Genomic DNA, 23,949 nt, shown 5'->3' on the forward strand with positions numbered 1-23,949 from the left:
TTAATATTTGTAATAATTTATTCAATTATGACTAGATTACAAAATTGCAAGATTTGTGCATTCTCTGTATGAACTTGCTTAAAAAAATATCATAGCAATATCTTTAATTACTTATCATTATGATTAGTCATATAGTTTCCTTTATTACATTTAAATTATTTACAGGCATTGTAAAATAGAAAAGTTTTTATTAATTTAGCATCTTTCACTTACACTTTAAATATTTTAGCAATATAACAGGTACAATACAGCTTTATATATAGATTTTATAATTGGAAATACATATTCTAATAAAACAAATTTATTTTTTATGTGTATGAAATCGCTTACATAATAAAATCATATATTCTTGCATGGCTGAAACAGCAGTAATGTGTCTCAACTCTTTCTGTATAAATCAATTTCTCATCAATACTCAATGTATTATACATGCATATAATTTTAAGTTCCAGATGCTAATTGTTAAATTGCTTATTTTTAAAAAATATGCAATTCTCTCGGTTTTATGAAGGCAATCCCCTATGTTTCCTCTTCATTCTTGCATATGGACCTATGTCAGGATCCATAACAAAATCATATAAAACAGAGATCCAAGAATTATGCTGTGGTAAAGTATCATAAAATTCCGGGGCTATTCGTTTTACCTGCAAAAAGTATAGAAATAGTACAAATTTTAGTTTCCATTCTTCTAATATCGAATATATTTCTAAAAAATAAATAATATAGTTCTAAGAAAAAAATAAAATGAGTAATGTACTAAGTGATAATGCAAATATCTAATGAGAAAAAATTTTTTAAAGTAAGTTAAACATGCCTCTGGTAATCTTGAACCAGGAACAGCAGGAAAATCATGATGTTCATTATGATATCCAACATTAAATGTAATCCAATTTAATGGTCCATAATAACTATATGTTTCAAAACCTTTTTTATACATGTAATGTTCTGATATAAAATGACCAGCTACAGGATGCAAACCCATTGCCATTACTGATCCAGAAAGTAAATAGACCAAAACTTTTCCACCTATATAATTACATTAAATGTAAAAATGTAATATCATGTACAAATTGCTAGAATTATATTATTATTATCAGATAAGTATGTTAATCTTACAAAGGATATGTTAATACTGTATTTTCTATGATTGAAATTTATTTAAAATTTATTTATATTATTTATTCTTCTTTATCCTTACAGGAAAACAGTTAATATTCTTTTCTACTGTTTATAAATATACATAAAAGTGAATCATTTATTAGAACTGATATTAAGTGATAAATTTATTTGTTAAAGAACTCACCTAAAAAATACCATATCAACCCATCAAATGTGAATTGTATCACTAAATTTATGAATTCCAATAATGTGGGTGCCAGTGGATAAACAAAAAAAGGTCTGAATGCATAAAAAAATGGTTGAAAAAATATCCAACAAAACTTTCCAAATGTTGTGCAGAACAATTTAGCTTCCCATAATGTTGGTATATCAGTATCTAGTACTTCATCTCCTTGATACTGTAAATTATTTAATAAAATAATTATTAACTCATTTAGTATTATTTTATAAGTAGTTCATATTTTACACGAACTTACACGATGGTGTATAAGATGATATTTCTTAAAGCTACTAGATATTGGTAGACCTATAGGTAAATTAGCAAAGTATCCAAATAATCTATTGGCCATTGGTCTAGCATGTCCAAAGGCAAGATTATGTGCTATTTCATGTATTGCTGAAATATAGTACCAATATATTTCATTCTTTCAGGACTGTTACCATACATGTACAATATGTTGTAATGCTTGTTACAATACTTTTTTATTTCACATTCTACTGTGTCAATTCTCTTGCCAAACAAATTTTGTTATATTTATTTTAGCGAATAATTGATGTTGATGTACATTATGCAACGTTGTTCAAGTTAATTATATATATTTAATATTTAACAATAAAATATTGATTATTTAAATATTATTTAAATGTTTAATATTAACTCTATTCCCATTTGGGAAAATACATTATGCCAGAGATTAATAAACTTATATTACACTAAGGTAAAATCTTTTACATTGAATTATATTTATTTTAAAACTATTAGACTTTTTAGATAAGAACTGATAATTGATTACAATTGAAATGATTAGTTATAATCAGCAAATACTATTATATTCTGATATCAGGAACCTTTAACGGAAACATACTTAGAACTTTTCTCCTTAAAATTATCTTAGTGATAATTGTTAGTGATAATGTTAATCATGTGACATGTTATAATATCGATGATGCATTTTAGATTTAAACTGACTCATATAAAGCTTATACATACCTAACATAAGAGAATGATTAATCACACCACCAAAACAATATGCTAGAAGGAACATCATTGGATAGTTTAAATATTTTATAAAAAATATTGATATAAATTGAATCAAAACCATTCCTGTAACTACCCATTTAAAGTTAGGATCATATCCAAATAATTTCTTTATTTGAGGATATTTTTCTGAAATAAAAACATATTCATTATGAAATAATCAATGAAAAGATTTTTAATAAGTTATACAAATAAGTGTAAATGACATTTCTATGCATGGATAGTGACCAGTGTCATTAATTTTTTTACGTTACTTTATCAATAATTGTTAGATAAAAATCTAACATCGTTAACGAATAAAAGCAAACAAAACGAATTTTAAACAACGATAAATATACCACATTCTTTATATTTAACTATTATTTATATTAATTATATTTTATTTCATACCCAAAATTATTTTACGTCGTGATGCGTGTGGTTCTTCCGTATAAACCCATTCAAAATCGGTCCTCGAAACATGTTGACCCATTTTTGCATGAAAAATTATTTATTGACAGTATGTACACACAGTAAGTTTGAACCAATCACATATAAAAATTACATTTATACAAGGAAAACCTTTCATACTTGGCAGACCCGACAATCAGTAACGGTAATCATTTAATTATCTACTGATTGCAGTGCGATCTATTACAAATATTATATGGAAACGTATTGTAACATTATAGATACTATCCTATGTGTACGTACATACATACAAACATGCATACATGCATTCACATGATGCATCCGTACGCTATAAAATAAAATTATTTAAATTAAACAAAAAATATGTTTTAATACAAGCAACAATTTACTTTGATTAAGTATATATACCTGTTTCTATTTTATTCAACTTTTATCTATTTCACTAAAAACATATTTTTATTTACCTTGTAATAAGAGTTAAATTGTGTATATAAAATTATATCTTCAAAAAGTAATAATTTGATTTTCTAATTTCTATGCAAACTATTGGGAATTGAAAACTTTATTATATGTTATTTATAAATAAAATATACATTTGCATATGAATAATAGGTAACATACTTTATTAAATAATTCATTTATTACGAATACAATGCAGAGTAATCAGTAATTTTGATAAGAAAGATTAAAAATGAGACCTAGAAAAAACCTAAAACAGTATGACTCATATGTGGAATAATAAATATTTTAAGAATAAATTATTAAAATTTATTTGTTACAAATTTATGAAATTTTTATAAAAAATGTGATGTTAGTTGATCAATGTTAGCAACCGGTAATTAGTTACGATTAGTTTTTTATCAAATATATCTTGAAAATTTAGTTTAATTTGTAATTGGTATAGGGAATTTTTTATTAATTTGATTTCTTAACATGTAATTATTTTAACATACTCTCAATAGGTGGCCTAGAAGTTTTCCTTATGCAGTGTTTAAAAATAATTTTGAATATGGAATAGGAAAGAAAAAAATGAAAATGAATCCTAATTTTTTGTCAAATCTATAGGAAGACTTAGCAATCTAGCAACACTTACTAATAGCAGATTCTGTTTTAAATGCAGGGTAATTTAAATATTAAAAAGAAATCCAATATTTAAAGAATTTGGTATGGTATATTTTTGAAAACTTGTGAGAATCGAATGTGGCTTGTAGACCTCTGGTGGGCAATCCGAGAGGTGTTGCCACAATTATGTGTTGCGTGACAATATCACGTAACTATTGGGGTGTTCGGAAAGTTATTTCGTTTTGTTTTGGTGAAAATGAAACACGATTTTTTTAGAGTGTATAAACATTTTATTAAATTATATATTCTTCATTTTGGTCCAATACCTTTTGCCATCTTTCGGGCAGGAGATTAATTCCACGCTCATAAAACTTCTGATTTTTGTTGGCAAAAACTGATCGAAGTGATATTTAACATCCTGACTTGAAGTGAATGTCTTCCCGTCCAGAAAATTTTGCAGAGATCAGAACAAGTAATAGTCCAACGGTGCCAAATCTGGAGAATATGGTGGGTGTGGTAGTACATCCCATTCAAGCTGTAAAAGCTTTTGGCTAGTTACCAAACTTGTATGAGGTCTCGCATTATCATGGTGGAACACTATACCTTTTCCATTGATCAATTCTGGGCTTTTCTGTTTACGTGAATCATTCAATTTGTCTAATGGATCATAGTACACTACAGAATTAATCGCGGTATTGTCCAGTAGAAGCTCAAAAAAAACAATCCCCTTGAAATCCCACCAAACAGATAGCATAACTTTTTTTGGTGAATATCAGTCTACGAAGTGGTTTGAACTAGTTTATCTTTTTTACTCTGTGATCTCTTGCGCTTAACATTTTTGTAAACAACCCATTTCTTGTCGCCAGTAATGATTTGCTTCAAAAATAGATCATTTTCTTGACGTTTGAGAAGCAAATCATAGTCGTTAATGGGACGAATCAAATTTTGTTCTGTAAGAACACGTGGAACCCATATGTGAAGTTCTGAAATTAAACCAAGACGTTTCACGTGATCATGAACGGTCGAATTCGACAAATTTAACCTCTCAGCAATCTCACGAGTTGTCATTCGGCGGTTCGCATCTATCATTTGCTTCATCGGCTTCAACGGGCCTTCCAGAACGTGGTGTATCTTCAACATCAAAATTGCCGGAACGAAATTTTGCAAATCAATTTTGGCATTGTCGTTCGGTCAATACATCTTCTCCATACACATCTCATAATTTTCGCCTTGCTTTTCGATAGTAAAAGAGTAAAATATGCCGAAAATACTGCTTTTGATTTTCCATCTTTGATAGGGCACCAAACAAAAACTATTGTAAAGAATCAAACAAAATTTTTAATGAACAAGCTTTACTATATCAGCTGTCAAAATATATAATGATTATGCGGTTTAAGTGTGAAGTTGGCTGTGAAAAAATACAAATTGGTCCTCTGTTGGGAACAAACGAAATTACTTTCCAAACAACCCAATAAATAGACCTATAGATAAGTAGTTGTATGAAACTGGCATTATGTTTAGATGGTTCGTCCACTTCAAAAAGTGACTACTCTAAAGAATGAAGATCTATGCCAGAATCTTTTAGTGCTTTCGGTTTTTTTTGTTTTTGTGCAAAGTGAATATGTCAAAGACCGTAGTGATGTGTGGTTAGTGTTAAGTTGAAAGCAATTACAATCACGAATTATAAGCGCGAGTATCGATGAATCGTTATGAATTATTAATATCCAGGTGGTCATAGTTGGAATCACGACATGGCATCCCGCAGGTGAGGCACGTTTTTGTACTTGCATAAAAAATATGTAATTATCATAATTCACGGACGTTCGCTGAATAGGCCTACTTATTTATCAGTGTTAACCGCGGATTAGTCAAACACACTCAGAGGTAAGGTATGCGCACTTAAATCGTTTAACACTGTTGAATCTTTGATGTCCTAAAATGGGTAGAATAATTCGAATTTTCATGGACATCTGTCATAGATATTTCCAGACACAGATATTTATTCTCTATTCAGTTACTTTTACAAATTATTGTATTGTAAAATGTAAGTTCACAATTATTTACGTGCTACTTTTAATAATGTTATACAATGAATTATACTATACTTCATAGGACAGAATTAAAATTATTATTAATGGTAGTACTTTTGATAAATTATTATCATTGTTGTTATAAACAAATACACTTGAATATACTTTATTTGATTAAGATTATATTTCGTTCCTATTGATTGTGTATGCTATCAATTAATCACTATTAACTATTAATTAAATAATAAATGTATTTTGTATTTCTTTTGTTCTACCTATAGTACTTTATGTTATATTTGTGTTTTTGACATTTATAAATACAAAAATATAACATAATTTGTTTATAAAATATTGTATGTGTATATTAATATTCTCTTAAATTTAATATTGCATTAAATAATTTAAATAAATTGAATACAATTAATTACAATAATATTAATCTTTATGCATTATAATTTTGTATTATAAACTTATTTCTATAATAAAAATGAAAAAGGCAATAAGAAAAAATTACAAATTTTTTATACAATAACGATATAATGTTTATTATAGATGGTTTCATCCCAATATATCGGGTTTAGAAGCAGAACATTTATTAATGGAACGAGGTTATGATAGTTCATTTTTGGCACGTCCAAGTTCATCTAATCCTGGTGATTTTACGTTATCTGTTAGGTAAGCATACAATATATTACATAAAGTATATAATTTTATATAGTTATATATATTTCATAGAAATTATAATATAACATAATTGTGTAGTATTAAATATATTTATCATATTTTCAGACGAAATGGTGAAGTTACTCATATTAAGATACAAAATACAGGAGACTTTTATGATCTTTATGGTGGTGAAAAATTTGCAACTCTCTCAGAACTTGTACAATTTTATATGGAAAATGGAGGACAGTTGCGTGAAAAAAATGGAGAAATTATTGAATTGAAATATCCCTTAAACTGTGCGGATCCAACAACCGAAAGGTATTCATTTATTTGAAGCAAAATTCACAATTATTATTTTCATAATAAACATTACAATAAGTTTTGTTATGCATTGGTATCCTTTTTCTTGTTACTGTTACTTCAAATGCACGCATATAGCATGGTATGTGTTAATAGTAAAATATGGGTAAAGGTGGTTCCATGGCCATTTATCAGCTAAAGAAGCAGAACGTTTAATGGTGGAGCGAGGTAAAAATGGATCATTTCTGGTTCGTGAATCCCAAAGTAAACCTGGTGACTTTGTATTATCCGTGCGTACAGATGATCGTGTTACACATGTAATAATACGATCTCAGGTTAATTATATTTTGTATTTTATATTATATGTATCACCTTTAATACGTATTTATTAATTTATTACAAGTTACAATTTAAATTTATAACATCCCTTTACTGAAAAATAATAAATATTATAGGATAATAAGTATGATGTTGGTGGAGGTGATAAATTTGACAGTCTTAGTGATTTGATAGAGCATTACAAACGTAACCCAATGGTTGAAACAAGTGGAAGTGTTGTCCATTTAAGGTAAGAAATAAAAGAATGTATCATCTTGCATGTGTATTGAATAAGACATATAATTCCTTATAATACATTTATCCATTATTTTCAAGGCAACCTTTCAATGCTACTCGTATAAATGCTAGTGGCATTAAAAGCAGAGTGAGACAGTTACATAAAGAAAATGGGTGTTCAAATGGATGGTTATGTTGGAATGGAGCTACAGGTAGTAATGAAGGAGGAGCAGGGCGTGGTAAAGGTAAAGCTGGTTTCTGGGAAGAATTTGAGTCATTACAACAATTGGAATGCCGACACTTATTTTCAAGAAAGGAAGGTTTACGTCCCGAAAACCGTGCAAAGAATCGATATAAAAATATCTTACCGTGTAAGATTTTTCGATTTCAGTATCGTATTTTATTAACTATATGTATAAGTTTTAATCACTAAATTGTTACTCTGTAGTTGATCATACAAGGGTACGCTTGAAGGATGTTGATCCAAATATTTCTGGAGCTGACTACATTAATGCTAATTACATTAAGGTAAATCTATCTCGATGATTTCATATTTATTTTGCATGTGTATGTTGAAATCTGTTTATATATAAATGCATATAGAATGAAGAAGGAGATGGTCAAACTAGTGGAGATGGTGGGTCATTCAATAAATGTTATATAGCAACACAAGGTTGTCTGCCAAATACAATACCAGATTTCTGGCACATGGTATATCAAGAAAATACAAGAGTAATAGTTATGACTACCAAGGAAATGGAAAGGGGAAAGGTACAGTACTTAAAAATACATATTCAAAATTAATTCTAAAAATATATATGTATTTTAGAATAAATGTGCTCGTTATTGGCCAGAAGAGGGTGAAGTTGTAGAATATGGTGGCGAATGGAAAGTACGTGCTTTATCTCGTACTTCAACGGCAGATTACACATTACGGGAGTTTTTGTTACATGGAAACAAACCATGTTTTGCAGAGTCCAGAAGGATTTATCATTATCATTTTCAAGTACCTTATTAGTATTATTTTTAGTAGCTCCTTTTGTTTTCTAAAATAAAATTGATTGTATCAACTGCATTAACCTTTTAGGCATGGCCTGATCACGGTGTTCCATCAGATCCTGGATGTGTATTAAATTTTCTTCACGATGTTAATGCAAGACAAGAATCAATTGCTGGTGCTCTTGCTTCTGGTGGTCAAAATGTACCAAGTATAGGACCAATTCTTGTACATTGTAGTGCTGGAATTGGTAGGACTGGAACATTTATTGTTATTGATATGATACTTGATCAAATCAAGCGGCATGGTAATTTTAATCAATTACATTTTTAATATCATATAATCTTGTTATATGTTGTGAATTTTTTGTAACATTTTGCATGTATTCTATTTATAGGGTTGGACTGTGAAATTGATATTCAGAGGACAATTCAAAGAGTGCGTTCACAAAGATCAGGCATGGTTCAAACTGAAGCACAATATAAATTTGTTTATCTTGCTGTGTTACACTATATTGAAACTGTATCGCAACGAATGCAGGCAGAACAGGTATTTATATGAAAACAATTTTTTTGTATGCTTTTGTAATTTTTATTCATTTATTTATTCTTCATTTACTGTTATCTTTACAGAAATCTCTTCATTTAGGTCGAGAATATACTAATATTCGCTACAAAAGTGAAACGAATGCTACTACAAATATGAGCGATATATCGGTCCCTATATGTACTGCAACAACTCTTCCAACATCAGCACATTTTACATTACCTACTCCTATTAATAGTTTGAGGCCAAAGTAATTATCCCTAACATCACTAATGATCGAGATTTTTCAAAAGCAAAAAAGAGGCTTTGTTACTCTTATCACATGTGGCTTTAAACTTTGATATTAATTCCATACATGCTCTGTAAAAATCTTATTTTCACTTTACTAAATGGTTTTTAATATTTTTCAAAACATGTATAATTGGAATGTATTTATACAGTGCATGGTTTCAATTTCAAAATTATGAATATAATTACGCATGTTCATAGAAACGTAAAAGATTATAATTTCATTATTTTACAGTTGAATACTTAAAAGTAATTAGAAACATTCTAAAAATTGTATTATAGGAAAATGAAGAATATTTTTATTGCAATTTAATCGCAGTGCTAAATGATACGGAACATTCTTAAATGCAAAATCTCGGTAATAGCTATGTCAAATATAATAGAGATATACATTTGCTTTCATATCATTATTTCGCTATCTATTAGAACTGTTCGAGATTCAGGAATATGCGGGATTTTCAAAATGTGAGACAAAATAATTCCAAATATTCGAAACGAGATAATCCTGAACATTTGAGATGAAACGAAATCGAATGTGAAATAGAATCCTACTTCTTATGAGCAAGACCGGTAGGAGTAAAAAGAAAATATATTTTTGGGTGTTACGTTATCAAACGCCCAAAGAAGAAAAAATAATTAAATTAGCTAGTTTAACACTTTACCGTCCGCATAAAATCTCTTTTACGACAACAATGCAAAATATCTATATACGTTCAAAGAAACGAGATTTCAGTTTAAAGTCAGGTCTCATTCTGTCTCGAATATTTAGAACAATATTTCCCTGTATTGCTTTTTTACAAGATCTCGAACAACTCTATTATCTGTACTTCATCGAATGTTAATTAGATAACAAATTTATCTCAATAGTTATCATTTTCATGCTTATTTCTAAGGAATATTAGGAAAGCTTCTTTACAGTATAAAGATTTTCCTGGATATACAACGAATTTCCAGAGTTATCCTAGGTTTCAGGTGTAATATTATATATTGTGCCTCAAAATATTTGCTTTTATTGTGATTATATAACTGTACAAATTTATCTAGTAATATTTAGGACTGACTTTTATATAGAATTTTTCTTTTAATATTTTTTCCAAGAATGTGAGACATTTATTATTTGTAAATTTTAACATATTAAAAGGCAGAACACACAAAGATAACATACATATAATTTTACACATTATTAGTTACATATGAACGATTTTTGTATTGCAATTAATATTTGTTATTTTTAATAATTGTACTTAATTAAAATATTAATGTTAATATTGGAGTTAATACAATAAGTTGTTAAAAATGTTATACTGAACATCGAAACTAAAAAGGAAAAAATCAGTAAACATAGCAACTAAAGTTGAAGTTTATATACTTAAACAGATATTTATAATTAAATGTTTATAGTTTCTTAATATTTTCCTATTATTTCCATATAAATTGTTTTGTAATTTCAATTCCATATTTTGAACATTTTGATCATAATCACTTTTACAGTTAAGCAAACTTATATAGGAATTACAATTTTTGTTGTCATGAACTTATTATAATGTACTTTATATGTAATTTAAAAATTTTTTATACAAATATTACCATGTTCGTTGCTACAGTCAGTTGGAAAACCATTTGTCACAGACTATGCTACATTTATACTAGTAAAATGTATTTCTATTTATTCTATATAAACTATAGTTTATATTTTGTTTGTTTACACAAAATAAAATAAAAAATTATCAGTGTAACACATATGTGATATTGGCTTAGAAGAAATTAAAGAATTACATATATATGAGGCTGGTAGCAGGCATGTGAATTATACATATGCTTGTACATCATCGCTTATTTTATACATTTTTCATATTGTTTATTTTATATTTCATTCATACATTTTTCAAATATATATATAATGAGTGATTATATCAAAACTTTGTTCATAAAGTATACATCTGCGTGGGTCCTGCCTTGCAAATTCATAAATTTGATATTTTTTAAAATATTTGATATTTCGAAACCAAACAACTATTGCTTTATTAATTGTATAATATATTTTTAGAATTGTTAAAGTAAATCTAAAAATTATACTGATTTTGTTTACATGGTGTTATAAAAATATTGACAGGTTTTTAAATATTACTTATTTTTTCATCAAGAATATTAATTTTTTTCTCATTCAATTAATATGTCACAATTTCAAGTTTTTAAATTTATTTATATTTTTATAATAAAAATGTAACGATTTTTATTCTTATTGATGTAGTAAGTATTGTAGTATTTTAGTACGTATGTTCTTAAACATGAGATAAACAATGTTGCATTTATTATCAATTTTCATCTCATTTAATGTACCTTGCTTTTTGAGAAATATTACATTCTACTATTTGATATTATTATACTTTGTTACTATTGAAGCTACTATTGACATATGTGATAATAACTGTGGCATTAAAAGTTTTGTTATAAAATTCTGTTTGCATTGTCACGTAATATAATATTCACATTATATCTTTAAGACTTTGATTTTTATGCACATTTTAAATAATATATCACATTGAATATTAGAGATTTGTATGTTCAAATGTAGATAATTTTTGAATTTTTCCCTATAATAATAAACATGCATACATGTAACATGAAATGAATGAATATTAACTTTCTATTTGTCTCTAATGATATTCAATTCTTATAAGGCAAGTAATAATTGTTTGGAATTTTCCAAACATCGGAAGTTATGTCTGCAATCAAAGCTCCAACAATCGAGCGAGCTTTCAATAGACCCGCTTCGTCTAATTGCCGGACACTATTTAACCTTTAAGCTTAAGCGATTAAAATATAGTTGATCATAATATAAATGTGTATAGAAGAATAGTTTATAAATAAATGTTGAACAATAATGTAGAGAAGTAATTTTAGTACAAAAATGCGAAGACTTTAAACTTAAGATAAAATTCTAATACTTCATTGTAAAAACTATGTAGTAATAAATGTTATAAAGAAAAATAGTTTTCTTCGTTTAATTATTGTATACCTATATTTTATAATATTTGTATGCTTGATATGGAAATGGTTATATAAATCAGTAATATGAAGCATATTATTAAATATTATTCTTTCATTTTAAACTCATGTTATTAAACATTATTCTTTCGGTAGCTTATAATGAAGAGCATATTAAATTCAACATTCCATACACTATTAATGTTCTTCGATCTAATTTTAATTTTTAAATTTCCTTTTCAAACAAATTAAAGTTCTCGATCACAAAAATATAAAAAAAATAAAAAAATTCCAGGATATTTGAATGATAAATGGTAAAAACTACTTTTTCTGATGAATGAGGGTTAAATATTTCCGTTAATTTTTGTAAAGTTCTATTTTATGGAACTTTTAACTAATATTACTAATTAAATATGCTAAATTTGTTTAAATTAAAATGTATCTAACTAAGACGTAGTTTATAATAATATCTGTTTAATTTTAATTGGTTGAATAGGTTATATTGTACAGGTTTTGTATGGCATACATTAAGGACACTACAAAAGGATATTTTATCGGCAAGTATATGTTTATAAAAAATTCTGAAAATACATAATGTAAATATTATTATCAATGTTGAGATTGCGTAATCGTCCAAGACAGAATATATACAAAAAATGTTAAACTTTCAACAAACTCGGAGAATGCATACAATGTTCAAACGTTATGTATTTCGGCTTGAATTAAACATTCAAAATCGAATTAATAATACTCGTAATATAATTAACAGTGCACCAAATTTTACGTTACCATTGGATAGTGTAATGTACGTTTTTGATAGAAATGCGAAACTTCTTCAAAAAGAACGTGCTGCACAAGCTCCTGATGTAAAACTGTACGATTACATTAAAGATGAAGTAGGTTATAGATTATCAGATAGAATATTTGATATAAAGAGAAAATTCAAGAAAGTACTTAACTTAGGATGTTCTCGTGGTCATGTATCAAAGCACATTTTGACAGAAAATGTAGAAGAGTTAATCCTAACTGATATGTGCTCTAGTTTTTTATATCAAGCAGAAACTTCAGAAGGAATGAAGGTAACAAGAACAATTATGGACGAGGAAAATTTTTCATTTGAATCAAATAGTTTGGATTTAGTGATCAGTTCTTTGAGTCTTCACTGGGTAAATGATTTACCAAGATGTTTTCACAATATTAACAAGAGTTTGAAAAATGATGGAATTTTCATGGCAGCTATATTTGGAGGAGATACATTATACGAATTAAGGTAATCTAAATAATATTAAACTATATTTAATTATTACATTTGATCCTTATATTTGTTACTTTTCTTTGTTAGGAGTTCTTTACAATTAGCAGAATTAGAGAGAGATGGTGGAATTTCAGCACATATTTCACCATTTGCAGAAATTAGAGATATTGGAACATTACTAACAAGGGCCAATTTTACAATGTTAACAATTGATACAGATGAAATAGTTATTGGTTACCCAAGCATGTTTGAGTTAATGTGGGATTTAAAAGGTAATGAATAAGATTCATATACAAAAACAATTTAGTAAAAGCTTTGTAATATGCACTATTCAGTTAATTAAATATCTAACTGTAGGGATGGCTGAAAATAATGCAGTGAGAAATCGAAAGTTACGTTTAAATAAAGATACTGCATTTGCAGCTGCTGCAATATATAAACAACTCTATGGAAAAATGAAAGAAGATGATACACCATTCATACCTGCTACATTTCAAATAATTTATCTATTAGGTTGGAAGCCAGATGCATCACAACCAAAACCTTTAGAAAGGGGTAGTGGACAGGTGTCGCTTAAAGACCTATACAAATTAGATGAAATCATAAAAGAAACTGAAAAGGTTAAAATAGACAAAGATAAATAACCATTGTAAATAATATGTAGACCATTATAGATACTTATGCTGAAGCATAAAATGTAATATATTCAATTTATAAACACTTTTTAATTTTTTAAAATAGATTAAGAAATAAGTTAATCTTAGTTGACAATTAAAAGAATATTTATATTGCACAATATCTTTCTGTAATTTTAAGACTTACATTCATTAATTTTATCTTTATGTACTATGACACCTTTTTCTATAAGATCGGGAACTTCAACTGCCAACCATGGACCAAGCTGAAATTTGTTGTAAGTTTTAATTTGAGGTATATAAAAATTATTTAAAGATTTATTATTAATTAAAAAACTTACACCAAGTGCCATAGCATGAGCAATTCCAAACTTTGGCACATTACGTGCCCATAAAGGTTTAAAATGATCTGTGAGACAAATTTTTCCACCTCTGTACATTTTTGCAGTTTTACCATCTAATTCTGGTAAAGCAATTTCAGGTGCTGTTATGGGATATGTGACAGGTATCTAAGTATGTCAAATAATTATACTTTATCATAAAATTTAGATTTCATACAATATAATTACAAAAAGAACTACTTACATCAAATTCAATTTCAAATTCATATTTTAGCAAATTATGTATATACCAACATTTGCCAAACCATCTTGTGCCTTCTTTATTTGATTCCAAACGAAACCAATCGTTGTCGGATTCTTTGTTATTTTTTACGTACTGGAAAATTGATTAAATAATATTTTATGGTAAATCATATTTTAAAGTTCCTACAGGAATGTCAACCATATGGAAAGTAATAGAATCTAAATATTTTTTACTTTAATTAAAGCTTGGTATTCTTCCTTTAATCTTTGCACCCATAATTCTTTGTCTCTAGGACCAGCTTTTGTTTGTAACAATAAAATGTTACTTAATGTTTTTTTTGTCGATTCATCTACCATTATAAACTCTTACACTATTACTGATACAGCTATAGACTGTGATTTTTATGCATTACTTTAAACTACTTTTATTTTGAAGTGTTATAAAAATCAGTCATGCATATTTAACCATTGACATGAATTCTGATCGCATAAGAAGAAAGTTACTAATTCTCGTTGACCCCTCCTGTTTCTCAGCGGCATTTTGATTTCTCGCGTCAACGTGTTTGACGGTTGCAGATTATATTTTATGTGTAGTATACAATTTATAAAATGTAAAATAATATATATTTCTGTAATTAAATGTAATGCTACATGAAGTACAGCTGGCAGCATTAATTCGATTTGTTGAAGAGAAAAATCACCAGTATCTTGCACCAACCAAGGCCCATCTTTCTTCTCGGCAAGTATCTTGGTTGGTGACTGCCTTCTTAAAAAAAAGGAATTAATGCCGCTATATGTAACTTACAAAATAAAAATAATTACTGTACATGAAATAATTATAAATACTTATGACATTAAACTGATAATTAATAGTTTTATATAATACGAAATATTATTATTTTTAATATTCAAAATTTTTAAAAGTTGAAGTTTTATTTACAGCTTAGTGATGTATGCACAATTACATGCATAATATAGTTTGGTGTAAGTATACAGTATAAAACGTGTTTAATTGAGTGGCTAAAATGCCGCCAATTTTTAGTAATATATTGTAGTATGTACAAACAACATAGAGTTACAATTAATTTTGTCATGTCGTACAATTCATAGTAGGAATAATGAAAATTGTTGCATAGTTGTGTAAAAATAAGGATACTTTTTTTTGTCCGGATTTAATTTTTATAGGTTAGGCACGTGCTTACATTACATTTGTTTGATATTATATCGTTTAATCTTAATGTAGAAACGAGTTATACTATTCTTTCAGTAATCATAAAATAAAAAAATGTCATTCCGAGGTCGTGGAGGTGGTGGATTTGGAAGAGGAGGAGGTGGATTTCGCGGTGGAAAAGGTGCGGGTGGTTTCCGCGGAGGTCGTGGAGGCGGTGGATTTGACAAAAGTGGAAGAGGGTAATTATTACGTTTATGTTTATTTCATAAAATTGTGTAAACTGTTCCAACAATATTTATATTTCTTATAAACATGAGTAATAATAATTCATATATTAAAGATACGACCAAGGTCCACCAGAAGAAGTGACACCCTTAGGTCACTTCACATGGACAGTTCAAGACGATCTTGTTGCTAAAGTAGACATAGAACAAGTACCTTTCTTTAATGCTCCAATTTACACAGAAAATAAAAAGCAGATTGGAAAAATAGATGAAATATTTGGCAATATCAGGGATTATTATGTCTCTATAAAGCTATCAGAAAATATAAGGGCATCTAGTTTCCAAAAAGACATACAAGTATGACATTTTTCAAATATACAAATTAAATTTCACAATGATAGTTTTATTAATAATTACTGTTGTATACTGTTTTAGCTATTTATAGATCCAGCAAAACTATTACCTTTACAAAGGTTTTTGCCCAGAGCTCCTGGAGAACACAAAAGAGGAAGTGGTGGTGGTCGAGGAATGAAAAGAGGTGGTGGAGGACCACGAGGTGGTCGTGGTGGAGGTAGACCATCATTTGGACGTGGAGGTTTTGGAAATAGAGGAGGCAGCAGTGGTTTCAGAGGTCGTGGTGGAGGAGGTTTTGTACGTAATGACTCTGGTAGAAGTCGTGGAAGGGGAAGATGGTAGGAAAGTGAAAGTTAAATTAAAATTTTATATAAAGACATATTGAGTAATAAGAATATGTTAATGTCATTAAAAAGAACATGAATAGTTTTAGATATTATTAGAAAGAAAATATAATTGAAATAATACCCTGATTTATTTTCATCAACAATTTGTTAAATAATATTTATGATTCATGTTTTCACAACTGCATTCTTAATATAAAAGCATTGTTTGTTTTATATACAGATATTAAACATATTTCACAAGAAAATATTTTTCTATTTTTACACTTCATCGAATTTAATATGTTTCCCAAGTTCTTTCTCTGCCTTTTTTAACAATTTATTTCTTCCTCTTTGTTTGGGTTTAACTTTTTTACCCAACTTTTCTTCTCTATCAGATAAAATTTTATTCCAATACATTTTTTCTTCTTCACCTGCACAAAGTTTAAATAAAATTAATGTATGGAGCTCTCTCTCTCTCGTGTGCGCGCACGCACACCCACACACACTTACCATCCAATATTGTCATTTGTTTTTCTTTGTTAGATTTTTGTGCAAACATTTGTGCAGCATCAGTTGTATCAAACCTTACATAAGCAAGGGAGGCACCCTCCTTGACATCTATGTATTTTATAGAATTATTTCCCCTTAATTCCATCTAAAATAACGTGAATAGATTAACAAATTATATCTTTGTTTATACATATTGCTAATTACAACACACCTTAAATCCTTTTGGATCTGTAGATGGTTTATCTGTTTCAATCTTAACTATAACTCCAGGAGTGAATGAAAAATGATGTGTATTTGCATTATCTTGTTTGCTTGTATTTTCTTTTTCATCATTTTCTTCTTTCTCAGGTTTATTTTTTTCATAATTAGACCATTGGTTCCATCTTTTTTTTAAATGTTGCTTGAGTTGTTTCATTTTACTTCTCTGTAATTCCAAGTATTTATTTCTAAGTTGTTTCCAATCTTTTTTAGTCATCACTTGTAGTTGCATACTATAACCAACGTCCTCTGTTTTACTTCGTCTTTTACGTTTTCTCTTTTTTTTCTTTTCACTATCCTGTTCTTCAATAGTTTCAACCGTACAGTCTTCAATTACCATTTGTTCATTGTCATCGCCATTATTTAATGTTTGCTCTTTGTTTGTGTATAAACTTTTTTTATGTTTATTCAACTTTTTTGGTGTATCCTCTAAAGAAATATTACTTCGTCTTTCATTATTTTGTTCTGTTTCATTATTGTAGATATCAATATTGTGTCTAGATTTTTTCTTTTTGTTTTTTATTAAATCAAAATCTATTTGTTTTTCCATATTATCTGTTTCTAAAAGTTCTGCATCTTTGTGTTTCCTCTTTCTCGTTTTCTTTTTGCTTTTGTTTTCATGAAATTCTAAAGTATTGTTTACAGCTGTATGTTCCTCTTCTTCATAGTTTTCAAAACTTCTATTTTCTTCAATTTCAATATTTTCTGATTCTTCAGTGTCTACAGTGGTTTTCATATATTTGTTGTTTTCATTTAAATTTACTGCTCTTCCTTTCAATCTCACATCTTTCTCAGCATCATCAAAAGTAGCAATGCTTAAAAGTTCATCAGGAGCTGTGTGTAAAGGTAATACACAACCTTTTTTCTGAAAAGCCTACATAAAAGAATAAGTAATGCATTTAATGATATAAAATAAATAAAATCAAAGAATTTTACTTTTCCATCATTACATTTTTTTACCTTAAAACATTTCTTAATACTTTCTGGTGTATCAAATTCTACAAATGCAAAACCTTTTATTTTCCTATTATGTTTGTACCGTGGTAATGAAACATACACAACTGGACCATACTGAGAAAATATTGAACTCAATGTCTCATGATCTGCATCAGGTGGTAGATTTTGTACATAAATTGTACAATCATCTGTATTTTCTTTTGGTACTATTGGTGTTATACGATGTACTTTTGTTCCGTCTTCAGACAATGATAAGATTGTTGATGCTTGCAGAGCTTTAGTTATTCGGCTTATATCAGTAGTTAATTCTCTAATTTTATTGAATTCAATAAAAATGTTCAGATCAACATCTGAAAAATGAAGAGACAAGAAAGAATTAAAAAAAAAATCTTTAGTATACTAAAATTAAAATAAGATTTAAATGGCTCTTACATGGATCATTTTTAATTAAATTACTTAAAAACCTGTCTTTACTTAGGTTTGCATCACTAAAATAAAACTCCATTTGCTTTAGTATTGCAGCATGCAATGCCTTTTTTCTAAGCCTTGGTTTCCCTCGTGAAATACTTGTAATTTTGTTCACTGTCTCTATATGTGAATCTTCTATTGATTTTTGTACTTGAGGAACAGGAACTCTCTCTGAGTCTAGTTCCATATCTGATTGCTGTTCTTCCATCACCATTGTTATTCACAAATTTATGAAATTAACGTATGAAATGTCTGCGACTTCATCCACTATTCAACGCCTGCAAATTCATTTTCAACTTAAATATATTTTTAACGGAACGTTTCAGCCTTATTTTTAATATATAACACAAAACTATAATAATACAAATTTTCGAGGAACTCCAGTATTTATATGTATAACGGTTGAATTATGTGTGACACTTATCATACATGATACAATTATAGTGATTTCCCAGCCAAGAATTATCATGAGCATAAAGTCAAAAGTCATATAATTTATAGGTAGATTGTACAAAGAAGTTACGTACACAGAGATGATTAATTTCTAGGGACTTTGTTTCGTTATTATAGAGATTACTAGAAATTCGGATTTTTGGGTGATACAATTAATAAAACATTGTATATGTATACTATAATATGAATTAACAATTGCAATTTAAATGCAAAATTTAAAGAAACGATTTGTATTCGAAAAAATTATGTATGTATTTTTTGTATAATTCTTTATCAGGATCCTTTCTTTCATCTATTAAGTAGTTGATGGTAACCATCCTTGACGAATACCACCACCAAAGTGAACTGTTCAAAAATCTCGAGTCATTCGTTGATTCGTATGTTCGGTTGAGATTAAATTGGCTGGAATCTTTATAAAATGATGGATGAAATGAGTGTTATTCTGCCAGACAAGGTATATATATGTTTATTCATGCTTTTTCTCAAAATTTCGAAAAAAAGATTTTAATATCGTTTATTGTAACCTTAATTCATCGCTAAAATTAATTTTTTTTTGTTTGCGTTACCTTCATCATACTTCTGTATTCTGTTGTTTCGTTAAAATCAAAATGTATGATAAAATTGTAGGATGTAGGAGAAATGGATTATAAGCCAGTAACTGGACACTATATTGTTAGTGGAGATGAAGTGGACGTTGAAGATTTGTATAGCAAGTATAAGGTAAAGATCACCAGTATTCTACTTCTAATCATATATGTTTATTTATATTTAATTCAGTATGAATGAGAATCTTATGACAGTGATTTTGAATTCAATAGAAATTGCAAAGAATGTTAGAGTTTCTTGAAGTTCAAGAAGAATATATTAAAGACGAGCAACGCAATCTGAAAAAAGAATATCTCCATGCTCAAGAAGAAGTAAAACGCATACAGAGTGTGCCTTTAGTTATTGGACAGTTTTTAGAAGCTGTAGATCAAAATACTGGTATAGTAGGCTCTACTACAGGCTCTAATTATTATGTACGTATTCTGTCTACAATCGATAGAGAGCTGTTGAAGCCTTCTGCTAGTGTGGCACTTCATAAGCATAGTAATGCTTTGGTAGATGTTTTACCACCAGAAGCTGATTCAAGTATTTCTATGTTGCAAGCAGGTACACATTTATCACTATTATGATTTGAATTGAGAAAAAGTATAATAGGACTTCTCTTCATTACTTTATATTATAGATGAGAAGCCTGATATTCAATATAGTGATATTGGAGGCATGGATATGCAAAAGCAAGAGATTAGAGAAGCAGTAGAATTGCCTCTTACTCATTTCGAGTTGTATAAACAAATTGGAATTGACCCACCAAGAGGTGTACTACTTTATGGTCCACCTGGGTGTGGTAAGACTATGCTTGCAAAAGCTGTAGCAAGACATACTACAGGTACAGATTATAAACATGATTTTATATATTTTTGAAATGTATTATTAAACTGTATAAATTAATTCAATACAATTCATATTTTTTAGCTGCATTCATTCGTGTAGTAGGTTCTGAATTTGTACAAAAATACTTGGGTGAAGGGCCGAGAATGGTCAGAGATGTTTTCCGTTTAGCTAAAGAAAATTCACCTGCTATAATTTTTGTTGATGAAATCGATGCTATAGCTACAAAGAGATTTGATGCTCAGACAGGAGCTGATCGTGAGGTACAGCGTATTCTATTGGAGTTACTCAATCAAATGGATGGCTTTGATCAGACAACCAACGTTAAAGTTATAATGGCTACAAATAGGTAAAACCTTATTGTATGTTTTAACATTGCAAAATAATTTGATATTGCCTAGTTACAGTGGCTTGTATCGTTTTTTGTAGAGCGGATACATTAGATCCTGCATTATTACGTCCTGGTAGATTAGATCGAAAGATTGAATTTCCTTTGCCCGATCGGCGACAAAAACGCTTGATTTTTTCAACGATCACTGCAAAAATGAATTTAAGCGAAGAAGTGGATCTTGAAGATTATGTGGCGCGACCAGATAGAATCTCTGGCGCTGATATAAACGCAATTTGCCAGGAAGCAGGAATGCATGCAGTTCGTGAAAATCGTTACATAGTGTTAGCGAAAGATTTTGAGAAGGGCTACAAGAACAACATTAAAAAAGATGCAGCCGAACACGAATTCTATAAGTAAAAAAGAGGAAATATACTCATATGTCGTTCACATTTTATGACCCCATATGTATTTGCAAGTTCATGTATTACTATGAATCCAATAATCAATACACGTTTACACAAATTATGTGTGCATTTTTGCACGTATGTGTTTGTATTTATTTTTCCTTATCATTAAAATTAAATTACAATTCCAATTCATACATGGAACAATAGCTGTAATAATTTAGATGCCAATAGTAATTCATATATTACTTATTTACATTGAATTTTACTAGAGACGTTCTATTTTGTACAATTTACTGAATAATATAGTTACATTTTTCAATTAAAATTTGTCGAAACTGTAATGTACTGCATGAATAGTTAAAATTACCCTAGTCTGTTTTGATAGTCAAAAGAACAAAAAACACTTCATTGTGGTCGTCCATTTCGAAATGTTACGAAATAGAATATCACGTAAATGTTTAAAATAATTTAATTTATGTCTTATCAAACGCAGTAAAGAAATATCACTGAAGTTAGAATAAAAGTGATTTATTTAAATTCAGTTAACAAATCACGTATCTATGTTACTAATGCATGTAAATATAACCTAAAACGATAAATAGTAAACAATTTCTTTTGAAACTATTCATATTTAATAGTGCAAATAAAATTTTATTGCGATGAATTTGCCACGACTGCTAATAGTCAGCACAGAAAAAGGAAAAGCTAATGAAATTGCTACCAGTAAGTTGAGGTTCCAGTGTTCCTTTTTATAGTAATTTCAAAAAAGACCATAAGTTAATCTTTACATTTTTTAAACAAATATTTGAATAACGTAATTACTATTCAAAGAGAAGTTTCTCAAGATGAATTTTCATATTTTTATTTATATAGGTATAGGAGCAGAAAGATTATCTAATCAAGACTATTTTGAATATTATCTATGGAACATTCAGAATAAATATTATAAAACCCAGGTGTTAGTATGTGTTACGGAAAATCCATCTCCAGATATTTCAATCAATGGTGTAGAAGCTCTAATTGTGCATCATAATACACAAGCAGTAAGATTTTTTATTCATACAAAGAACTTGGAATGGGACAAATGATTTTCAACATTAATTTTCTTAGGAAAATGCAGAACATAATCTAAAACAATGGTCTTCTTTAATTGCTTCCTTAGCCGAAGCAGAAGTATTATTGTTTTCTTGTAATTTTATAACAGATGTTCTTATTAGAGACAAAGGTATAAATAAATAATACTCTGTGTAGATAATATAAATGTTATTATATATGAAATATTAACTATATATTTCATACTTTTTAGTAATAAAATGGTGTCTACAAAAGAAATTTGAATTGATTGAATTAAATAGACCCGATACAGATGCTTCAGAAGCTGATTTAGAACATAACAAATATGGCATTGAAAGGATTATTGAAGCTTTACACGCTCATATGTGGCCTAACATGATACTCAAAGGTTTTTTATCAAAATTACTTTTTAATCTAGACTTTAAGATATTCTCTAAATATAAATATATAACATTGGTTTATACAATAGATAAAATTTATAATGTGAAACTTATAATTGATTTTAATTTTATAGGGAAGTCATCAAGTACTGAAGAACAGAGTTCTGACATAGACGAAGTTGAAGAACAATTTGAAAATATTAAACTGACTCAGGATGCTACAGAAAGATTGCCAATGGAGAATATGCTAGGTCAGTTGAGAATAAACTTATTAAAAACTATGGTTTAAATTGATTGCAATTTTTTATTTCAGATGGTATTATGGGAGAAGAAAGTGCAGATTTTGGTGAATTGTTTAGTCAATTAATGGCTATGAAAGAACACGCAGCATCGCTACCAACTAATCAAAGACGAATAGCAGCAGAACAGTTAGTTACTGCTTTTTGGAAAGCAATGGGAGGTGATCCTTCAGAAACTGAATTAGACTAATTTATGCATTAATTATATAATGCATATAGATACGTACTACATATGCATAATTGCTTATGACTTACAATAGAATCATTCTGATATATCAGTTTGAATTGAACGCAATAAGAAAGCCAGTCATTATAACAATTAATAAAACTATAATAACATAAAATTATAATAAATGTAAGAATAAGACAAAAGGTTGATATGTGCACATAATAGTGCACACGTCAAATATACAATTAAACTCTGTATATGAATTTCACCTATACTACAATTTCTTTAATGCACTATTCTTTAGTCTCTTTTATAGATATTTTGATGAAATTAATTTTGTTCGATTTTATTCGCGACATTTTTAAATTAAGACCACATACAAAATCAATATAAAATGAATCATTTTTATCAATGTTTTGAGATTATTTAATATTGGTAAA

General features: G+C 28.3%; 8 protein-coding genes across 17 annotated transcripts; 5 read left to right on the forward strand and 3 right to left on the reverse strand.

The window, feature by feature from the left end:
- Nucleotides 1-143: 143 nt before the first annotated feature.
- Ifc (delta4-sphingolipid-FADS-like protein ifc) lies at nucleotides 144-3,267 on the reverse strand. 2 transcript variants are annotated; one of them, XM_076306468.1, is made up of 7 exons: nucleotides 3,253-3,267; nucleotides 2,768-3,116; nucleotides 2,330-2,506; nucleotides 1,596-1,735; nucleotides 1,304-1,517; nucleotides 815-1,026; nucleotides 144-550 (listed from the first exon to the last, which is right to left on the reverse strand). In XM_076306468.1, the coding sequence occupies exons 2-7, from the start codon at nucleotides 2,847-2,849 to the stop codon at nucleotides 533-535; spliced, it is 843 nt and encodes a 280-aa protein (XP_076162583.1). In that variant the 5' UTR covers nucleotides 2,850-3,116; nucleotides 3,253-3,267; the 3' UTR covers nucleotides 144-532. The 2 variants fall into 2 exon arrangements, with proteins under 2 accessions (XP_076162583.1, XP_076162582.1); XM_076306467.1 differs by lacking the exon at nucleotides 3,253-3,267 and having other exon boundaries at nucleotides 149-644.
- Nucleotides 3,268-4,969: 1,702 nt separating this feature from the next.
- On the forward strand, nucleotides 4,970-10,383 carry LOC143144463 (tyrosine-protein phosphatase non-receptor type 11). Its single transcript, XM_076306897.1, has 12 exons — nucleotides 4,970-5,615; nucleotides 6,433-6,555; nucleotides 6,670-6,864; nucleotides 7,019-7,181; nucleotides 7,302-7,414; nucleotides 7,501-7,772; nucleotides 7,850-7,929; nucleotides 8,005-8,172; nucleotides 8,231-8,407; nucleotides 8,489-8,705; nucleotides 8,796-8,947; nucleotides 9,031-10,383. Exons 1-12 carry the CDS (start codon nucleotides 5,602-5,604, stop codon nucleotides 9,196-9,198), a joined length of 1,842 nt encoding a protein of 613 aa, XP_076163012.1. The 5' UTR covers nucleotides 4,970-5,601; the 3' UTR covers nucleotides 9,199-10,383.
- Nucleotides 10,384-12,396: 2,013 nt separating this feature from the next.
- Nucleotides 12,397-14,271, forward strand: LOC143144245 (arginine-hydroxylase NDUFAF5, mitochondrial). Of its 5 annotated transcripts, none has more exons than XM_076306482.1 (5): nucleotides 12,397-12,534; nucleotides 12,717-12,777; nucleotides 12,990-13,490; nucleotides 13,563-13,747; nucleotides 13,833-14,271. In XM_076306482.1, exons 3-5 carry the CDS (start codon nucleotides 13,024-13,026, stop codon nucleotides 14,117-14,119), a joined length of 939 nt encoding a protein of 312 aa, XP_076162597.1. In that variant the 5' UTR covers nucleotides 12,397-12,534; nucleotides 12,717-12,777; nucleotides 12,990-13,023; the 3' UTR covers nucleotides 14,120-14,271. The 5 variants fall into 5 exon arrangements, with proteins under 5 accessions (XP_076162597.1, XP_076162596.1, XP_076162595.1 ...); XM_076306484.1 differs by having other exon boundaries at nucleotides 12,432-12,534; nucleotides 12,731-12,777; XM_076306481.1 differs by having other exon boundaries at nucleotides 12,717-13,490.
- Ufc1 (Ubiquitin-fold modifier conjugating enzyme 1) lies at nucleotides 12,896-15,266 on the reverse strand. Of its 2 annotated transcripts, XM_076306488.1 has the most exons (5): nucleotides 14,929-15,266; nucleotides 14,696-14,827; nucleotides 14,452-14,619; nucleotides 14,298-14,376; nucleotides 12,896-14,056 (listed from the first exon to the last, which is right to left on the reverse strand). In XM_076306488.1, the coding sequence occupies exons 1-5, from the start codon at nucleotides 15,049-15,051 to the stop codon at nucleotides 14,049-14,051; spliced, it is 510 nt and encodes a 169-aa protein (XP_076162603.1). In that variant the 5' UTR covers nucleotides 15,052-15,266; the 3' UTR covers nucleotides 12,896-14,048. The 2 variants fall into 2 exon arrangements, with proteins under 2 accessions (XP_076162603.1, XP_076162602.1); XM_076306487.1 differs by lacking the exon at nucleotides 12,896-14,056 and having other exon boundaries at nucleotides 14,154-14,376; nucleotides 14,929-15,265.
- A 299-nt stretch (nucleotides 15,267-15,565) lies between these two features.
- On the forward strand, nucleotides 15,566-16,916 carry Gar1 (Gar1 ribonucleoprotein). Of its 2 annotated transcripts, none has more exons than XM_076306486.1 (4): nucleotides 15,566-15,678; nucleotides 15,962-16,104; nucleotides 16,206-16,446; nucleotides 16,525-16,916. In XM_076306486.1, exons 2-4 carry the CDS (start codon nucleotides 15,980-15,982, stop codon nucleotides 16,783-16,785), a joined length of 627 nt encoding a protein of 208 aa, XP_076162601.1. In that variant the 5' UTR covers nucleotides 15,566-15,678; nucleotides 15,962-15,979; the 3' UTR covers nucleotides 16,786-16,916. The 2 variants fall into 2 exon arrangements, with proteins under 2 accessions (XP_076162601.1, XP_076162600.1); XM_076306485.1 differs by lacking the exon at nucleotides 15,566-15,678 and adding an exon at nucleotides 15,697-15,879.
- Larp7 (La related protein 7) lies at nucleotides 16,900-19,446 on the reverse strand. Of its 3 annotated transcripts, none has more exons than XM_076306477.1 (6): nucleotides 19,327-19,446; nucleotides 18,927-19,240; nucleotides 18,498-18,844; nucleotides 17,491-18,411; nucleotides 17,280-17,424; nucleotides 16,900-17,200 (listed from the first exon to the last, which is right to left on the reverse strand). In XM_076306477.1, exons 2-6 carry the CDS (start codon nucleotides 19,174-19,176, stop codon nucleotides 17,049-17,051), a joined length of 1,815 nt encoding a protein of 604 aa, XP_076162592.1. In that variant the 5' UTR covers nucleotides 19,177-19,240; nucleotides 19,327-19,446; the 3' UTR covers nucleotides 16,900-17,048. The 3 variants fall into 3 exon arrangements, with proteins under 3 accessions (XP_076162592.1, XP_076162593.1, XP_076162591.1); XM_076306478.1 differs by having other exon boundaries at nucleotides 19,392-19,419; XM_076306476.1 differs by having other exon boundaries at nucleotides 18,927-19,382.
- Nucleotides 19,447-19,711: 265 nt separating this feature from the next.
- On the forward strand, nucleotides 19,712-21,725 carry Rpt3 (26S proteasome regulatory subunit Rpt3). Its single transcript, XM_076306288.1, has 6 exons — nucleotides 19,712-19,869; nucleotides 20,043-20,135; nucleotides 20,234-20,567; nucleotides 20,644-20,847; nucleotides 20,934-21,198; nucleotides 21,279-21,725. The coding sequence occupies exons 1-6, from the start codon at nucleotides 19,834-19,836 to the stop codon at nucleotides 21,595-21,597; spliced, it is 1,251 nt and encodes a 416-aa protein (XP_076162403.1). The 5' UTR covers nucleotides 19,712-19,833; the 3' UTR covers nucleotides 21,598-21,725.
- A 263-nt stretch (nucleotides 21,726-21,988) lies between these two features.
- LOC143144427 (alpha- and gamma-adaptin-binding protein p34) lies at nucleotides 21,989-23,777 on the forward strand. Its single transcript, XM_076306821.1, has 6 exons — nucleotides 21,989-22,310; nucleotides 22,461-22,630; nucleotides 22,698-22,812; nucleotides 22,894-23,049; nucleotides 23,176-23,292; nucleotides 23,355-23,777. Exons 1-6 carry the CDS (start codon nucleotides 22,247-22,249, stop codon nucleotides 23,528-23,530), a joined length of 798 nt encoding a protein of 265 aa, XP_076162936.1. The 5' UTR covers nucleotides 21,989-22,246; the 3' UTR covers nucleotides 23,531-23,777.
- The last annotated feature ends 172 nt before the right edge of the window (nucleotides 23,778-23,949 follow it).

This window comes from Ptiloglossa arizonensis, chromosome 3 (assembly GCF_051014685.1).
Source record: "Ptiloglossa arizonensis isolate GNS036 chromosome 3, iyPtiAriz1_principal, whole genome shotgun sequence".
Classification (NCBI taxonomy): domain Eukaryota; kingdom Metazoa; phylum Arthropoda; class Insecta; order Hymenoptera; family Colletidae; genus Ptiloglossa; species Ptiloglossa arizonensis.

Excerpts from the sequence above, each read along its gene's own strand:
- Ifc (XM_076306467.1), bottom strand. The coding sequence starts at position 2,849 with ATGGGTCAACATGTTTCGAGGACCGATTTTGAATGGGTTTATACGGAA. Across the intron at positions 1,736-2,329 it reads TAATCATTCTCTTATGTTAG|CAATACATGAAATAGCACAT; the intron begins GTATGTATAAGC and ends ACTATATTTCAG. Across the intron at positions 1,027-1,303 it reads GTTGATATGGTATTTTTTAG|GTGGAAAAGTTTTGGTCTAT; the intron begins GTGAGTTCTTTA and ends GTAATTATATAG.
- LOC143144427 (XM_076306821.1), top strand. The coding sequence starts at position 22,247 with ATGAATTTGCCACGACTGCTAATAGTCAGCACAGAAAAAGGAAAAGCT. Across the intron at positions 22,813-22,893 it reads TGTTCTTATTAGAGACAAAG|TAATAAAATGGTGTCTACAA; the intron begins GTATAAATAAAT and ends CATACTTTTTAG. Across the intron at positions 23,050-23,175 it reads GCCTAACATGATACTCAAAG|GGAAGTCATCAAGTACTGAA; the intron begins GTTTTTTATCAA and ends TTAATTTTATAG.
- Ufc1 (XM_076306487.1), bottom strand. The coding sequence starts at position 15,051 with ATGGTAGATGAATCGACAAAAAAAACATTAAGTAACATTTTATTGTTA. Across the intron at positions 14,828-14,928 it reads AATACCAAGCTTTAATTAAA|TACGTAAAAAATAACAAAGA; the intron begins GTAAAAAATATT and ends TCAATTTTCCAG. Across the intron at positions 14,620-14,695 it reads AATTTGAAATTGAATTTGAT|ATACCTGTCACATATCCCAT; the intron begins GTAAGTAGTTCT and ends TGACATACTTAG.
- LOC143144245 (XM_076306481.1), top strand. The coding sequence starts at position 12,877 with ATGTTAAACTTTCAACAAACTCGGAGAATGCATACAATGTTCAAACGT. Across the intron at positions 13,491-13,562 it reads GATACATTATACGAATTAAG|GAGTTCTTTACAATTAGCAG; the intron begins GTAATCTAAATA and ends TTTCTTTGTTAG. Across the intron at positions 13,748-13,832 it reads GTTAATGTGGGATTTAAAAG|GGATGGCTGAAAATAATGCA; the intron begins GTAATGAATAAG and ends ATCTAACTGTAG.
- Gar1 (XM_076306486.1), top strand. The coding sequence starts at position 15,980 with ATGTCATTCCGAGGTCGTGGAGGTGGTGGATTTGGAAGAGGAGGAGGT. Across the intron at positions 16,105-16,205 it reads TTTGACAAAAGTGGAAGAGG|ATACGACCAAGGTCCACCAG; the intron begins GTAATTATTACG and ends CATATATTAAAG. Across the intron at positions 16,447-16,524 it reads GTTTCCAAAAAGACATACAA|CTATTTATAGATCCAGCAAA; the intron begins GTATGACATTTT and ends ATACTGTTTTAG.
- LOC143144463 (XM_076306897.1), top strand. Across the intron at positions 7,415-7,500 it reads GGAAGTGTTGTCCATTTAAG|GCAACCTTTCAATGCTACTC; the intron begins GTAAGAAATAAA and ends ATTATTTTCAAG. Across the intron at positions 7,930-8,004 it reads TTAATGCTAATTACATTAAG|AATGAAGAAGGAGATGGTCA; the intron begins GTAAATCTATCT and ends AAATGCATATAG.
- Larp7 (XM_076306477.1), bottom strand. The coding sequence starts at position 19,176 with ATGGTGATGGAAGAACAGCAATCAGATATGGAACTAGACTCAGAGAGA. Across the intron at positions 17,425-17,490 it reads CAGATCCAAAAGGATTTAAG|ATGGAATTAAGGGGAAATAA; the intron begins GTGTGTTGTAAT and ends ACGTTATTTTAG. Across the intron at positions 17,201-17,279 it reads ACAAATGACAATATTGGATG|GTGAAGAAGAAAAAATGTAT; the intron begins GTAAGTGTGTGT and ends AACTTTGTGCAG.
- Rpt3 (XM_076306288.1), top strand. The coding sequence starts at position 19,834 with ATGATGGATGAAATGAGTGTTATTCTGCCAGACAAG. Across the intron at positions 19,870-20,042 it reads GTGTTATTCTGCCAGACAAG|GATGTAGGAGAAATGGATTA; the intron begins GTATATATATGT and ends ATAAAATTGTAG. Across the intron at positions 20,848-20,933 it reads TGTAGCAAGACATACTACAG|CTGCATTCATTCGTGTAGTA; the intron begins GTACAGATTATA and ends CATATTTTTTAG.